Source organism: Gekko japonicus, unplaced genomic scaffold (assembly GCF_001447785.1).
Source record: "Gekko japonicus isolate JY-2015 unplaced genomic scaffold, Gekko_japonicus_V1.1 scaffold114, whole genome shotgun sequence".
Classification (NCBI taxonomy): domain Eukaryota; kingdom Metazoa; phylum Chordata; class Lepidosauria; order Squamata; family Gekkonidae; genus Gekko; species Gekko japonicus.
Window position 1 is genome coordinate 1313346 of NW_015173125.1, and position 15405 is coordinate 1328750.

At 42.7% G+C, this 15405-nt stretch overlaps 1 protein-coding gene across 1 annotated transcript in view; it reads right to left on the bottom strand.

Moving 5' to 3' along the window:
* The window catches only part of ADGRG6 (adhesion G protein-coupled receptor G6), a 132687-nt gene that overhangs the window by 68612 nt on the left and 48670 nt on the right, over nucleotides 1-15405 (bottom strand). The window contains exon 8 of the mRNA XM_015421988.1: nucleotides 8185-8327. Within this exon, the coding sequence (XP_015277474.1) occupies nucleotides 8185-8327 (143 nt within the window). The remainder of the gene's footprint in view (nucleotides 1-8184; nucleotides 8328-15405) is intronic.

Consider the following 15405-nt stretch of genomic DNA (forward strand, 5'->3'; position numbering starts at 1 on the left):
ACACACACACACACACACACACACACATATATAACCGCCACTTAAGAGTACGTGCGTGCCATTGGCTGGGTGCTGGGTCCGCTCCTCTTCCCCACCCACTGTCAGCTTGGCCACTCTTCCCTGTCAGAATAAACTGCCTAAACAGCTGTCTCTCCTGACAAAGACACTTCTCCTGCTTGGCTCCTCCATGGCTGGCTGGCTACTGAAGTGGCCAGTAGCCATTAAACCATTCTCATCTCCTCCTGCTGTGGGGATCACTTTCCCTTCAGTGGCTGTTGCTAGGCAACTAAGCTTGGTTCTGACAGTAAAAATGCAGGGGCAGGAGGGCCTTTCCAGGCCTACTTTGGCCTTTGTGGGGAACTCACTGGGGCCAGTCCTGACTAGGGTAGCCAGTTACAGGTAGGGAAATTCCTAGAGATTTTGTGGTGGAGTATACAGAAGCCAGATTTTGGGGAGGGGAGAGGCCTCAGCTGAATAGAATGCCATAAGAGTCCACCCTCCAAAGCACTGATTTTATCATGGGGGAGAGAGATCGGTTGACTGGCAATTCTCAGGCTCCACCTGGAGGTTGGCTACTCTAGGCCTGGCAGCACCCTCTGGGTGACTTGATGCCACCTGGCTGGCATGACTTAACTAGGCCTGGATGCTTGCTCCTGTTCACCAGCAGCAGCCCCCCTAGGACAGCCACAGTGGCTTAGCAGTTAGCACTTTAGAGCAGGGTCTGCCAGACTCAGGTTCTTACTGTGGAAGCTGAGCGGGTGATTTTAGGCTAGTCACAGACTTTCAGCCTAACCTACCTCACAGGCTTGTTGTGCAGATCAAAAGGGGGAGAAGAGAATGATGTCAGCTGCTTTGGGCCTCAATGTGGAGAAAGACTGTACTTTTCCTCCTGGGGAACCAGTGTTGCCAATCTCCAGGTGAGGTCTGGAAATCCCTCAGAATCACAACTGCTCTCCAGATGGCAGAGATCAGTTCCCCTGTGGAAAATGGTGGACTCATTATAACCTGCTGAGGTGGCCACCCTATTACAGCCAGTGTGACGTAGCAGTTAGCGCTTCAGATCACGGTCTGCCAGACCCAGATTCTTCCTGTGGAAGCTGCCTGGGTTATTTCAGACCACTCATAGACTTTCAGCCTAACCTACCTCACAGGGATGTTGTGCAGATCGAAAGGGGGAGAGGAGAATGTTGTAAGCTGCTTTGGTCCCCACTGTGGAGAAAGACTGCCCTTTTCCTAGGTAGAGGCTGCAGGGAGGGGAGAGGAGATGGAAAGCTGAAGCCAGAGGGGCAGATAAAGCTAGGTTGATGGTTGGCTAGGAAGGAGATAGGGTTGCCAACTCCAGGTTGGGAGATTCCTGAAGACTTGAGGGGTGGAGCTTGGAGAGGGTGCAGTTTGAGAAGGTATGGGACCTCAAACAGGTACAATGCAAAAGACTCCACCCTCCAAACCAGCCATTTCCTCCTGGGGAACCATTGTTGCCAATCTCCAGGTGAGGGATGGAGATCACTCAGAATTATTTCAGATGGCAGAGATCAGTTTCCCTGGAGAAAATGGTGGACTCTGTGTCATCATACCATGCTGAGGTCACCACAGCAAACTGATGCTAAGTGTTGTATTTATTTCCACAACAGCCCGTATTCCTAGTATATATAATTTTTGGAAAAAAAATAATGGTCTAAAGGGAATACAGAAAGGACAAATGGATTATAAAACATAATTTTGTGTATCAGAAATAATTATATATCTCAGAGTGTATAAAACACAAAGCATTTCTCCCCAGCATCCCCTTCATTATAGTTTTTTAAGACACTGTCTATAAAATACAATGGTACTTCTGTTGGGATATATTTACAGTCAGCATTTTAGATTTAAAATTTCATAACTAATCTAAGATCTACATTATTGATTCCATCATTACTGCATATTAGGTATTACACATTTCTGTACTCAATGTAACTTTTAACAAAAAGGTAATGTATCAAAGTATAGAAGGAAAATCTATTATTATCTCATAATAAGGAAATAGAAGATATTTCTTCTCAAGATCCACTTCCTTATAAATTTATATTCAAGATGTTGCATTTAAAACTTATTCTCATTCTACTTCTACACTGCAGTAAATTTATGTACAATTTTGAACTGTTTTTCATTCTAAATTTGCCTCCTACTTGCATAATATACACTCCATCTCTCCTCAAATTTAGTAAGTTGTTTCTCAGATAAATTGTTAATTTCACTATTATTGCATATTCAGCAAGTTTATTTTCCCAGTCTTCTAAGAGTGGACAGGTGTCTAGTTTTCATTTTGCTGCATAGACAATCCTGGCCACTATCATCATATATTTGAATATCTCTTCCAGAATTTTTGGTAATTTGTTAGGCAGTATACCTAATAGCATATTCTTAGCTTCCACAGGGAATTTAAATTTTAATATGTTTTGCTTTTTTCCGCATATTTCCTTCCAATATCTTTTTGCCCAGTCATGTTTATTCCCAAATATTTGATGGGCCATTGGTTACTGTGCATTCTGTACTCTTTACAATATCTTCTTGTTGCATTAAATTTTTTATCATTTTTGTCTTCTTTCTGTTTTGTATCTTGAAAATGATCCAAACTCTTCTAATTGTTCCATTAAGTACTGTAGTGATTTTGGGGGATTCAGACTGTTAGAACCACATCATCTGCATAGCTTTTCATTTTAAATTCTTTATCTTCTGATTTTATTCCTTTAATCCTCGTGTCTTGTCTGATCTTTGTAGCTAAAATCTCTATCACTAGGAAAAATAGTAGAAGTGACAAAAGACATCCCTGGCATGTTCCTTTTTGATTGAGATTGTTTCTGTTAATTTCCCATTTATTAAAATTTTTGCTTTTTGTTTCAAGTATATACCTTGTATTCAGTTCCAGAATTCAGGGCCACAAGCCCAATTTTGAAGTACACTCAGTAAAAAAGGCCATGTTAAATGATCAAATGTTTTCTCTGCATCCAGGAATAAAAATGCTGCTTTCTTTCTTTTCTTGGTCACAGATTGGATCTATTATAAATCATACATTGTCTTTCGTATGCCTCTTTGGTACAAAGCCTGTTTGGTCAGTGTGGATTAAATTTGGTATACATTTTCTTAGTCTTTCTGCAGTACCATGGTAAAGATTTTCTAAGCTACATTCAGCAGAGAAATGATGTAATGTGGTAACATTGCATCACTGCCTTCTTTATGTACATTATGTACGCCTCTTCCCACATCGGAGGTATTGTCTTTCCTCCTTTTATTTCATTAATAACTTTTTGTAATGTTATCATTAAGACTTCTTCAATCAATTAAGACTTGTAATACATTGCTGTTGGCTCATCTGGGCCTGGAGCTTTATCCTTTTTCATATTTTTATTGCCTGCTAGATTTCTTGAATTGTTATTATTTGGTTTTAAAATTTTCTGTGTTCAGGCGTGAACTTTGTGGTCAGGATGTCTTTTAGATATTGTCTTATTCCTTTTCCTGAGACAGACTTCTTTTTGTATATTTCTCAAAGAGCACTGATAAATTGCTCTTGTATTTGTTGCTCTACCAGCTGCTCCCCTGGCCTTTTTGGTGGCTCCCTGGTCAGTCACCTGGCTGCCTGGCCTCCTCTGTCACAGCAGTTTGCCTGCTTCCCAACAGCTTTACCACCTTCTTGGATGAGGGATCCCTCCCACTCTGGTCAAGGCCTTTTATCTCCTCCTTCCAGGCCCCACCCTCTGTTCCTCTGCTGGTGTAGTTTTCCCTCCAAAATCTCCCGTTACCCAATCCCAGGGTCCAGAGGGAACCTGGGAGATGTAGGTCCTAATGACTTCTCCAATACAGGCTTCCTTAGAGCCACTAGGCCTCCTGTGATGAACCAAATAAAAACAGTCTGAGTGTAGGCAGTGGCAAAGGCTCACTGATTGGTGAGCCACCTCCATGACAATGGAATGCATCCAGCAGGGAGCTGGGAGGAAAAAAGATCTGGACAGTTAGGCAGTTGAGGTCTTGAAGCTTGGAGAGAGAGCTGACAGTTTGAAGAGCTCGGTTCTGAGAGAGAGTTATTATTGAGAAGGGGCTTTTAGTGGCTTCCTTCTGAGAGAAAACTCTCAGTCTGTGGCACAGTGACAGGGTGTCACAGAGCAGAGGGACAGATGAGACTCTGCTGAGGGGTTTTGCCAAAGGGCAGACCTCTGTTCAGAAAGGAAAACACCAACACACACAGGGAAGGACTGTAGTTCGGTTATCCAGGAAAAAGTCCTAGGAACAGACAGATCTCCAGCACAGAGGGGGGAGGAAACTGGGTACTTGAGAGTGAGTGGTCAGTGAAAGGACCCTCAGGTGTATATCATTTCTAGTTTCCTTAGGATGCTTAAGGGAGAAGAGTCTAAGGAGGGACTAGTTTGGATTCAGAGTCCAGTCAGACTTCACTGGGAGTGTGTGTGTGTGGAGAAATATTTTCAAATCACCCAAACAACATCATAATGTCTCTCACAGTATTTAGAAGGGTGTCCAGTCAGGGGAACCCTGGTTTAGTCATTGTATATGTTCTCTATCATTACAACTGCCTGCCTATTTTAAAGAAACATCTTATAGGGTTTATTGTTTATATTATTTCTGCCTGAATTTTAAGAAGCCTTCAACAGTGTTAATAGTGTTCATATTCCATCCGGCCGGCTAGCCATTGCAAGACAACCCTGTAGCCCCATCCCCCAAGCCGCAAGGCTCAAAGAGAGGACCTAAACAGGGCCGTCCCGAAGGCAGTCCGTTTTCCCCGCCCCGTGCCGCGAGGCACAAAGACTGTACTCACAGGACCCCTTCAACCCAAATATGGGCGTCGGCTGGTGCTCACCGGACCGCAATCTGTATACCGCATAGCAACCTGCCTACACCAAAGTGACCATTTAGCTTACTCGACACACCCTTCTAAACACCTGCATCACTGCTGCAGTACAGGGTAGGCGAAAAACACCCCTTCCAGGCGCCAATTAGGAAGGTGTGTAAAAATTCCTACCCGGCCCCCGAAAACCGGACGACCAGCAATTGCCTGCACTACTAACAGGGTGGGAGGGTGGGCCGACGACTGCCCGAAACTGCTGAGGGGAAGAAGCAGGGCTGTCTTAACATTCTCGGCCCTGCCCCCACCATATGTCCATATATGGCGCTTTTGGCGCCAAACCCCAGCCTGCCTCATCCGGCTGGGCGGCAAAGGCGCTCCCCCAGCCCAACGGCTGGGTGCCGTGGGCTGTTGAACCGGGTTCTGCCTGAATTTTAAGAAACCTTCAACAGTGTTAATAGTGTTCATATTGGGAACTTTTGGGTTGTCAACTGTTCGGTTCATATCAAACCTTTAAAACAATTTCCCCATTTCCCTGCCTTTTATAAAGAATAAATCTTTCTTCTTATTTTATTTTAAACCATGCTATCGGTGCCATTCTTTTATATCTGTTAGGAAAGGTTGGGCTCCTGAGGTAAAAGGTAAAAGGATGACAGAAGTCATATAGGTCCCCTTTACCAGAGGGAGAAGGGGGCCTGTAGGCCACACCAGTAGGCCCAAGATCATGACAGGTGGATAGATAGTTACTTTTTCAGTAACTACAATGTAGAAATGTGGTCCTTCTGCTCTAAGAAAATATGGGCTTTTATATGATAACTGTTTATTTGAAAATAATAATTATTTGAAAATACAATGAAATCTGATCTGATTAAATGAGTAGAATTAGTTATCTACTTTTAAGTTTGGATGAGACTCTTTGTACAGTTATTAAGAAATCTGAGAAAGATCTGAGCTTTAGTAGTCCTGTGGAATGGTAGAACTAGAAAAATTAACATACCATTGTTTGTTATATGGCCTAAGGGATTTTTTTTAATAAAACTCATCACCAGTGGTATTTGACTAATTTACACATGCTGGCGTGAAAATTACTGATGTAGAAATGAATTTGCTGATTTTTAAAATATTTTTGGCTCTGTTCAACTGGGGCATTTTGAAAGGACATTGCTTATTGGAATAATATCAAGATGAATGGGTTGGATCCAAAGCCAGTTTCCATCTGTGGAAAGGATGGCACTTTTGCTGATTTCCTCCTCTCATTGCCATTCCCCCTTATTCACCTCTCATGCTGTTCCTGAGTGTCCTCTGTGCCTCTCATCCCCAAAAATAGCATTTTGGGGGAGTCAGTGAACTGTAGTGGAAAGGGGAGGCCATTATTTATTTATTTATTTATTTATTGTATTGGACGTTACAGATATTGTGGATGTTAACTATTTATAAAATCCATAGATTTTTCCCCCTTTTGACTCATGTATTTATTTTCTTTGTATTGCTCTATGTTTACAACAGAACCAACCCAATTCATTTCTAATTTATTAAATGCCATGCATATGGATATTTTAATCACATTCTGGGCATCAAGTTATATTTTAAACTTCCTTATTCCTGAATTTGTAATTTTCAATTCCATAACCAAAGAGTCCTTCATTCACAACTTAGCATGCAGGAACTTGAAGTTAAATAACTGGTGACTGGTAAGATTCATTACTGTAATTCATGAACTAACAAAGGCCCTATTCACATATATGCCAAACAGTGTACACTGAATATGCAACAGGGTAGTGGGACTGTGCATTTCCTCTCTGTCCAATTCATTATCACCTTCCTGTGTTTGCTATGATGTGCAATTTCAACATATGCCAAAGTATGTATGTATGTTCAATAATGCCAAATCTTTGTCCTTAAAATTAGAGCTAAAATCTGCATGTTTGAGGCTTCCGTAGGCAATATATACTAGGATTGCTAGAGATAAACCAGGCAATCCTGGGAGGTCTGAGGGGTGGAGGGGGATTACTGCTCCCCATTTTTGCTCCTGCTGCCATATTGAGGAAGGAGGCCATTTGTCATAGAGGAAACCTGGTCATCCTATTATACATCTATACGTACATTAACTCAGAAGGACTGGGTAAACATTTGGATGATTAATTGATTGTGCACTTTCTATCTCTAAATGTGAAAGAAAGAGATGGACATCACACAGCTGAGTAAATACTTCTCTAGCAATGCAACTTTTTCATGAACAAGAACTGATGTGACTCAACAGTTTTGGTTCCAGAACTATATACAAAATTGATTCAGTGGTGGAACCTTGTCTGGAACCTTGTCTGGAATTCCCTTCCCCTTGAGGCTTGCCTGGATGCTATCATACTGTCTTTTAGGTGCCAGGCCAAAACTTTTTTTTTTAACCCAGGCTTTCAAGGGATTGATATTTTTAAAAATCATTTTTAGAGTCTGCATCTAGCTTGAGTATTGCTTTATGAGTCAACTTGGGGAGTCATGCTGGCACAGAATGCTGCATGTCGGTTAATATCAGGAGCATGCATATTACACCCATTCTGCAGTCATTCCATCGGCTGCCCATCAGTAACTGAGCTCAGTTCAAGCTACTGGCTTCCACACATAAAAGGTTACCAGTCTTCATAGCCTCGGTCCCTAATACCTACAAGACTGCCTCTCCCCCTATGCCCCTCATTTGACAGATGGAAAAGGTAAAGAACTGCCCATACATGTGCCTTCTCTGTAGTTGCCCCCACCCTGTGGAATGGCATGCCTGAGGAGGTCAGGAAGGCTCCCATGCTCCTGGCATTTCACAAACTATGTCAAACAGAATTCTTTAGGAGAGCATTATTTATAAAGGTAATAGGGCCACATCATAACAGATTGGTCCAGCAAAATGCACTGTTTCTACTTATATAACACCATGTTCTGCATTAAGACAACAGCTCCATTTCAAATTTCTTCCATTGTAGTCCTATTCCATTGCTTATTAGATGCATCATACTATTGACTGCATTCATTTACACTGTGTAATCTGCCTACAGTTTCAGTGACAGAGGTGTACAATAAATAACGTAACTAAATAAAATAAATAAAAATATTTTTGGTTGGGTTTTTAAGGCTGGGTTTTTAGTAGCTTATTAATTGTTAACAACTTTTATGGTGTTTATGTTTTACTCTGTAAGCCACCACAAGCATTTTCTTTGGAGAGGCAGCATAATACATACAGCAACAGCATAATCCAAAACAGAGTTCTGTAAAAAAACTTTTTAAAACTATGAAATGAAGCATGTTGAATTTTTTAAGTTAAGGAAACAAAATACAGACAACTGTCAAGGGGGAGCTTCTATACTTACCAACTGGATCAACATATACTTCACGAAGTCTCAAGCCATTCCCCATTGTATCATTGCTGCTTATAAGCTTATTCCGAATTGTTCCCTCTTCTAAACTTATATTGTTTGTAGAATTGTAAACCAAAAGAGCCCGGACTTCAAGACTGCAAAGAAATATACACAGTTACTGAAGCAGACTGTGAGGAAAAGAATCACATTATCTCTATATAATTATTTAAACATAAAGGAAGAAAAGGCTTTCTTCATGGATTTACCATAGAGCTGCCAAGTGGAGGTGGGGGGTGGGTAACCCCCCGCTTTGGAGGCCCGATTTCCGCCGTGGAATCGGGCCCCGGGGGGAACCCCACCCCGGCATGTGCGTCACCAGGAAGTGACGTGGGCGTCCTCCCGTCACTTCCGGGTGACGTGCGCGCATGCACGCACAAGACGCCGGCCAGAAGCCCCCCGCTCCCGGCGAAGATACACTTGGCAACCCTAATTTACCAATAAGAAAGATTACATCAATTAAAATTCTATCATTTGCAAATTAATTTTGACTATGTACACTACTCCCATATATATTCTTAGTTGTTAATCTAACCTCTTGGGAAATAATCATGAAAGCCTCTTGCCAAAAACTTGATGGAGAAGAAAATGAAATGCCTGAAAGGAACACTGCACTGTCAGTAGGGATAGACTGAATGGCATAAGTCAGATTTCATATAAAGGGCAAACAGAAGTTGAAAGGTTGAGGACTATATCATACCAGTTTGCTCAGCCAACCATGGAGCCTCCCTCCAGTGGAAGGAGACTACCTGGGGGTAAGAAGCTCTTCTGGCAGTTTTCTTTCAGCTAGGCGAGAGCTTAACAGCTGAGCAAAATGGCAGGGTGAAACCTTGTTTCTTCCAATCTTTAACTTTCACTGCAGCTTGAATTGAGAAAAGATCACTGACTCTCAGTTCTAGCAACACTGGGAAAGGATTGCTAGAAGTCTCAGATACAAGAGAGTACCAGGACATGGGGAGGTATCATTGTTTTCACTGGCATTTACCTAATAGAAGGAGGAAACATTATTGATCCCACTGCCCTTTTCAAGGCTGCCAGTCAGTCAATCCAGCAGTTTATTGACAGCCTTTGGTTAATTGTGTGAAGCAAACATGTGCAACAGATTTTTTTAAAGCAGTCTTTACCAGTGCATAAAAACCAGAATGGTTTTATCTTTAACCTTTGGTCTTCAGTAGTAATAGTAGTGCATCCATCTTTTCCAGGAGAAAATCACAGTGTCTTGTGCGAGTGTGTGATTTTGAACAGAATAAAACTGCAAGAGCTAATTTTCTTTTCTTGCTCAAAGCTACAGCCTTCCAAAGCTGATTTGTAGTGTTTATAGTTATTTGAAAGTTATGGGCATCTAGTTTGGCCAGTTATATTAGATCATTTGAAACAGAGAACTAAAATCATCATGATAGAATGACTGGCACAACATTATGCCATCCAGCCTCCTGGGATGGGAGCTGGCTCACAAATATGAGAACTATTAAAACAGTAAAAATGTTTGGGGGCAGAACTCATTTGCTTGGAAAATTTATATTTTTCATTTAAGTACATAAATGGGGATGGACCAGTCAGTTTCTTAAACCTTCCAAACACTCTATGTTTACTTCCTAGGAGAAGCAGGTAGCCTTGAAACATTGTGTGGCAACATGTACTCAGTAGAACAGGGGATATGCATATCAAAAGGCAATTTCTATTTATTCAATAAACCAAAAGAAACCAAAGCATATCGGAAGGTTATGATGGAATGTACCAAGTACAAAAGTGAGGTTAATTTTTCGTTTTATGTGTATCATGCCCTTTCCAAACTTCATCTGTTTCCAGGAAGTATACTGCGTAGCTACTGAAACTGTCAAGACGCTGTTTCTGATACTTGGCAAATTCTGTTATAAAAGATCTCATATCAAGTGCTAGAGTGTGGAAATTTTACATAATGCAATTGTATAAAACTAAGGTTGCATAAATGCAGTGATTAGATACAGAAATGTTCCAGTGTGTCAAACGCACCCTGAACAAATATCCCTATTTTTTCCCCTATCCTATGCTAGAGCATAACAAAAAAACTGTTTTGGGGCACCTATACCACAGACAATGCATATTACTTTACATCAGTGGTTATTAACCTTTCATCTATTAACCCACTCCCCAAATATGCAATGGTGGTAGTGGAAAGGACCGTCAAAGTGCCATCCACACTCAGTGAGATCTCTGTGCCTAACTCCTTAATGTTAGGTTTGATTCCTATTTGCTGTGTGCAACTTTATTATCAGGGGAGGAGGAACAGTATAAAATGGCCAGATGACTGAAGAGCTGCTATAGCAATAGGATCAGGCATGCAATATAATTTATGTTGCCTTTCCTGAGCTATAACCATAACACAACACAGCAGCAGGAAAGTAAGCATTTTCTACCAAAACTGATGCACACAACAAAATCATAACCTGATGTCTCGCTTTGCAATTCAGTATTTTACATCTTAAGTAAATACTTTTAGGAAATAATTTTTAAACAGCTTGTTAAATGTGACTGATGGGTTACTAGTTAATCAGTAGTTAGAATGCCCAAGCCTTGCGGTAAGCATAAGCACAGACTATGGGCCTAGATTATTATCCTGTAGGAGAGTAGGAGCAAGCAAGTTTTATTGAACTGGTAAGTGAAAACACTACAGATTACAGAGGCTGCAAAGCTGTTTGCAAAAATAAAATTATGAATCCACACAGAGAAAGAGCAAAGCCCTCAGGAAGACATGTCTCTTACCCACGTGACCCAATCTTGGTCATATTCCTACACCTAGGATCTGTACGGTCTTTCAGAGAAAAGCAGCAGCAGCAGGAACAGAAATTTGTGCCATTACTGTGATGTCAAAAAGGGCATGGGGTCATTTAATTAAATCATTACAGAAGCAAGTGATATCTGTGCATGACGTATAGAGAGAAAGAGCTACCATAAACCCAAGTCATGATCATCATTAACGGATTTCAATGATCTCTTCCACTCTGCTGTTCAGTTGACACTATTTGATCTAATTGGGAAATGGAGAGCTATCAAGATGAAAACATCAAACACACGCAAATATTAAGAGAGTGACTATATTTTTCCTTTGTTTATTTATCTAATAACAAGCTTCTTCAAATGACTACTCTCTGCAGTCACATTACTTCTTCCAGGTGCAGATAAAACAAAGCACATTGAGACCTGACAAACATACATCTGTCAACAGCAGACACAGCTAGCACACTGTGAGAGGGGCACACTTGCTATTGCTTTGATGCAGATTGCGAAATGTTGTAAGATGAGAATTTCATTCTGCTCTTCTAGGAAGTTCTATATTCCATGCCATGTCCCTTGTTTGAACAATTCAAAAGTTTAGTGATCTAGATTTCCTTACTGGGAGGATGAATGAAGGGGACCATTTAAAGTTTTGGCCAACAATGAAGTGTACAAGGATAAAGAAATGATTTGAAAGTGCTAGATGAAGCAAATTCAGCTTTTACAAGTTAAGAAGAAAAGTTCAGTTTGTACTCTTCTGGCAGTAATAGAGCGGCTTCTCTGTATCTTCTTCCCATGCTGCTCTGGAACTGTCTCATCAACCAAACTGGCCTTAAGATCCTACTGCTGAGTCACAGGTCAGTAAATGGAAAAACTACAGCCATTTATGATTTAATCACAGATGGAGAGGCTGATTTGGCATGTATTACAGACACCTGGTTGGATGAATCTGTCCCTGCTGTGTTCTCCTAGTTTCTTTGTGCAGCAGTAGGTTGGGCTAGGGTGGACAGGGAGGTAGGGTTATGGTGGTCTATCATGATTCCATCCATCTATTGAAGTGCCTCACCCAACATTCTACTGGTGACTTGGACAGGATAGGGATTCTGCTGGTGTACTGTACTCTCTGCTGCCCAGCTGTCTGTGAGCTAGCTGAGCAGGTCTCAGGTGGACTAGTGGAGACCCCAAAACTGGTGATCCTGGGTGATCTATGCCAGGGCCATGCTGTTGGCAGCAGCTCAGGACTTCATTGCCTCCATGACAGCCATGGGCCTGTCCCAAAGTAATTACTGGTCCCATACATTTAACAGGGCACACACTAGATCTTGTATGTTATACTGACAGGGAGGGTGATCTGGAGGTGGGGGACCTAAAGCTTACTCCATTGTCATGGACAGGGATAATATCTGTAGAGTTTAGACCTACTGCTTCCTCCTCCCTCCAGAAGGGTAATGGACCCATTACAATGGTCTACCCCAGGCATGTGATGGATCCCAATAGTTTCCTGTCAGTGCTTGGGGATTTTTCCCATCTTGACTTCTGATGGTTCTGTTGATGCCTTGATTGCTCTCTGGAATAGGGAAATGGCCTGGGTTGTTTTGTTTGCACAATTGCCCAAGCACCCTCTCCCCATGGACACAGCTGAACAGTAACCCTGGTTTACTGGGAAACTGATGGCAATGAAACAGGAGGGATGATGGCTAGAGGGCCTCTAGCAGAAAACCTGAAGCAAGGCTGACTGAAAACAGCAATAAGCCCATATTAGAGCCTATTCTGTTGCAGTAATGGTGGTAAAAAGACAATATTTCTCTGCCACCACTGTATGTAAGTCTGAATATAATCATCCAGCTGAGCCCTTTCATGTGGTTTGGGGGCTCAGCCACAGAAAATTGGACTCTGATCACCTGATGGTCCACTGTGATCAACTTGCCAATTACTTTGCAGACATAATCACTCAAATGTGCTCTGAATTAGATGCTGGCATGGATGCATGTTCAGATTATGTACCTTTGGCATCTGCTTGTCTGATTTATATGGATACCTTTCAGCTTGTGGAGCCAAAGGACGTGGACAAGATCCTTAGAGGTGTGAGATCTACCATCTGTGTTCTTATTCTTGTCCATCCTGCCTGATAAAAGCTGAGTGGGTAAGGGGAGCGGTAAATGCTTCCTTGAGAGTGGGATCTGTGCCCCTGTGCTCAAGGAGGCAGTGATTAGACCTGTTCTGAAAAATACCCTCCCTAAGCTCTATTATGTTTATTTATTTATTTAATATATTTCTACCTCGTCCTCCCCGTGAACGGGCTCAGGGCGGCTTACAAAAAGGGCACCATGTGCCAATATAAAACAGTAAAACACATAAAACAACCATTATCAGAATAAAGTGCTCAGTGCAGGGGTCGTTTCGTAGAAAAAGAGCTAGGGGAACTCATTAGCATAACTCATTAGCATATGCCACACCCCTGACATCAGGGGCCCGGCGGTGGACCTGCAAGGGCAGCGGGAGTGCAAGGAAGCCCCGCCAAGGCCCTCCCTAGCCCCAGGCAGGCAGGGGTGGGGAGAGGCGGGGAGGAAGCAACTTACCCTCCCTCTTCTCCTGCCTCCTCCTGGCTGAATGAGGGCCAGAAGCGGGGCAGCCGGAAGTGGGTGGCGAGGCTTCGTCGTGTGCCCCCCCGCACCTCACCTGGGGGAACTGCGATCCCCTGAGATCCCCCCCGAATCTGGCTCAGTGGTATTATTGAGCATTCTATCAGAGCAAGATGGTAGCCTGTAGATGAAGCTCCAAGCCCGATTCAGCAAGACGGTCAGTCGGAGCACTGAGGCTAGATCTTATAATGGGCCATCCCAATAACCCATGTTCCCATAAGGTAGTTGGTGGTGGCGGCGGCGGGCCCTAATTAAAAGCCTGGCTGGAGAGCTAGCTCCGTCTTACAGGCCCTGCGGAACTGTGAGAGGTCCTGCAGGGCCCTGATCTCCTCCGGGAGCTTGTTCCACCAGGTAGGAGCCGTCACCGAAAATGCCCTGGCCCTGGTAACGGCAAGTCTCACTGGTAAGTTTGGAGCCACTGCAGCTGCATTCACACCTCTCCACTCAGCCTACAGCTCCAGGGATGCTGTCCCGGATAGCTGCAGGGATCAGCATTTACACATGGAGGGGTGCAGAAAATCCTCTGTTGGGGCATGGGAGCTTCAGGCCACTGCTGCACTGCTGGGTCTCCAGTCTGCCCACGTGGGTATTCCTTTGCACCCAGCTCATGGGGCCTTGCAGTAAGGACACACCAGCTTGGAGCTTACCAGTTACTGTCCTTTATAAAGTTTATATCTCCGGTACCCAGCATTACGTTTTATGGCACACATGGCCTGGCCTGACAAAGTGACATTATGTCAGATCTGGCCCTTATAACAAATGAGCTTCACACCTCTGACGTAGATGAATCCACTGGGAAGGCCAACGGGAGGTTTGGGCTGCAGCGTCACCAGTATGTGGATGATACCCAGCTCTATCTTTTCCACCTAATTCCAAAGAAGCTGTTGACATTCTGAACTGGTGTGTGGAGTTGGTAATGGGCTGGACGGGGATGAACAAACCGAAATTTAATCCTGACAAGACAGAGATTCTCTGGGTTAGGCAGACCAGGGACTTGAGATCTCTCCTGTCTTGGATGAGGTTATACTGCCTTTGAAAAGCCAGGTTTACTGCTTGGTTGTGTTACTTGCCACAGCAGACACTTTAGAAAATGAGGTGGCTGCAGTGGCTTGGGGTGCTTTCGCCCAGCTTCAGCTGAGCTCATTCCTGGTTGTTAGATCTAGCCACAGAGATTTATGCCTTAGTTATATCTAACTTGACTATTGCAATGTGTTCTACTTGGAGCTACCTTTGAAGAGTTTTCAGTAGCTGCAGCTAGGGCAGAATGTTGCAGCTAGACAGCTGGTAAGGACATGTGACCAGGATCATGTGACCCCAGTATAACAGCAATTACACTGGCTACTGATCCACCCCCGAGCCCAATTCAATGTGTTAGTTTTGTCCTTTAAAGCCCTACATGGCTTGGGACAGGGATATCTGAAGGACTGTCTCCTCCCATATGTCCTGCCTGAGAATTAAGATCATAAGATAAGGCTCTCTTGACTGTCCCACCAACCAAAGAAGCTCATTTGGTGGGTACATGACAGAGGGCCTTTTCAGTGGAAGCCCCAGAATCATGGAACAACCTCCTAAGTGAGGTATGCCTGGACCCCTCACTTTTGACCTTTAGGAAACAGTTGACGATGGTTATATTTAGGGCCATTTTTGATTAATTTTGTAATAGTCTTAAATTTTGATTTTAAAGTCTGTTTTTATTATTATTATTATTATTATTATTATTATTATTATTATTATTATTATTATTATTATTATTATTATTATTATTATTATTATTATTATT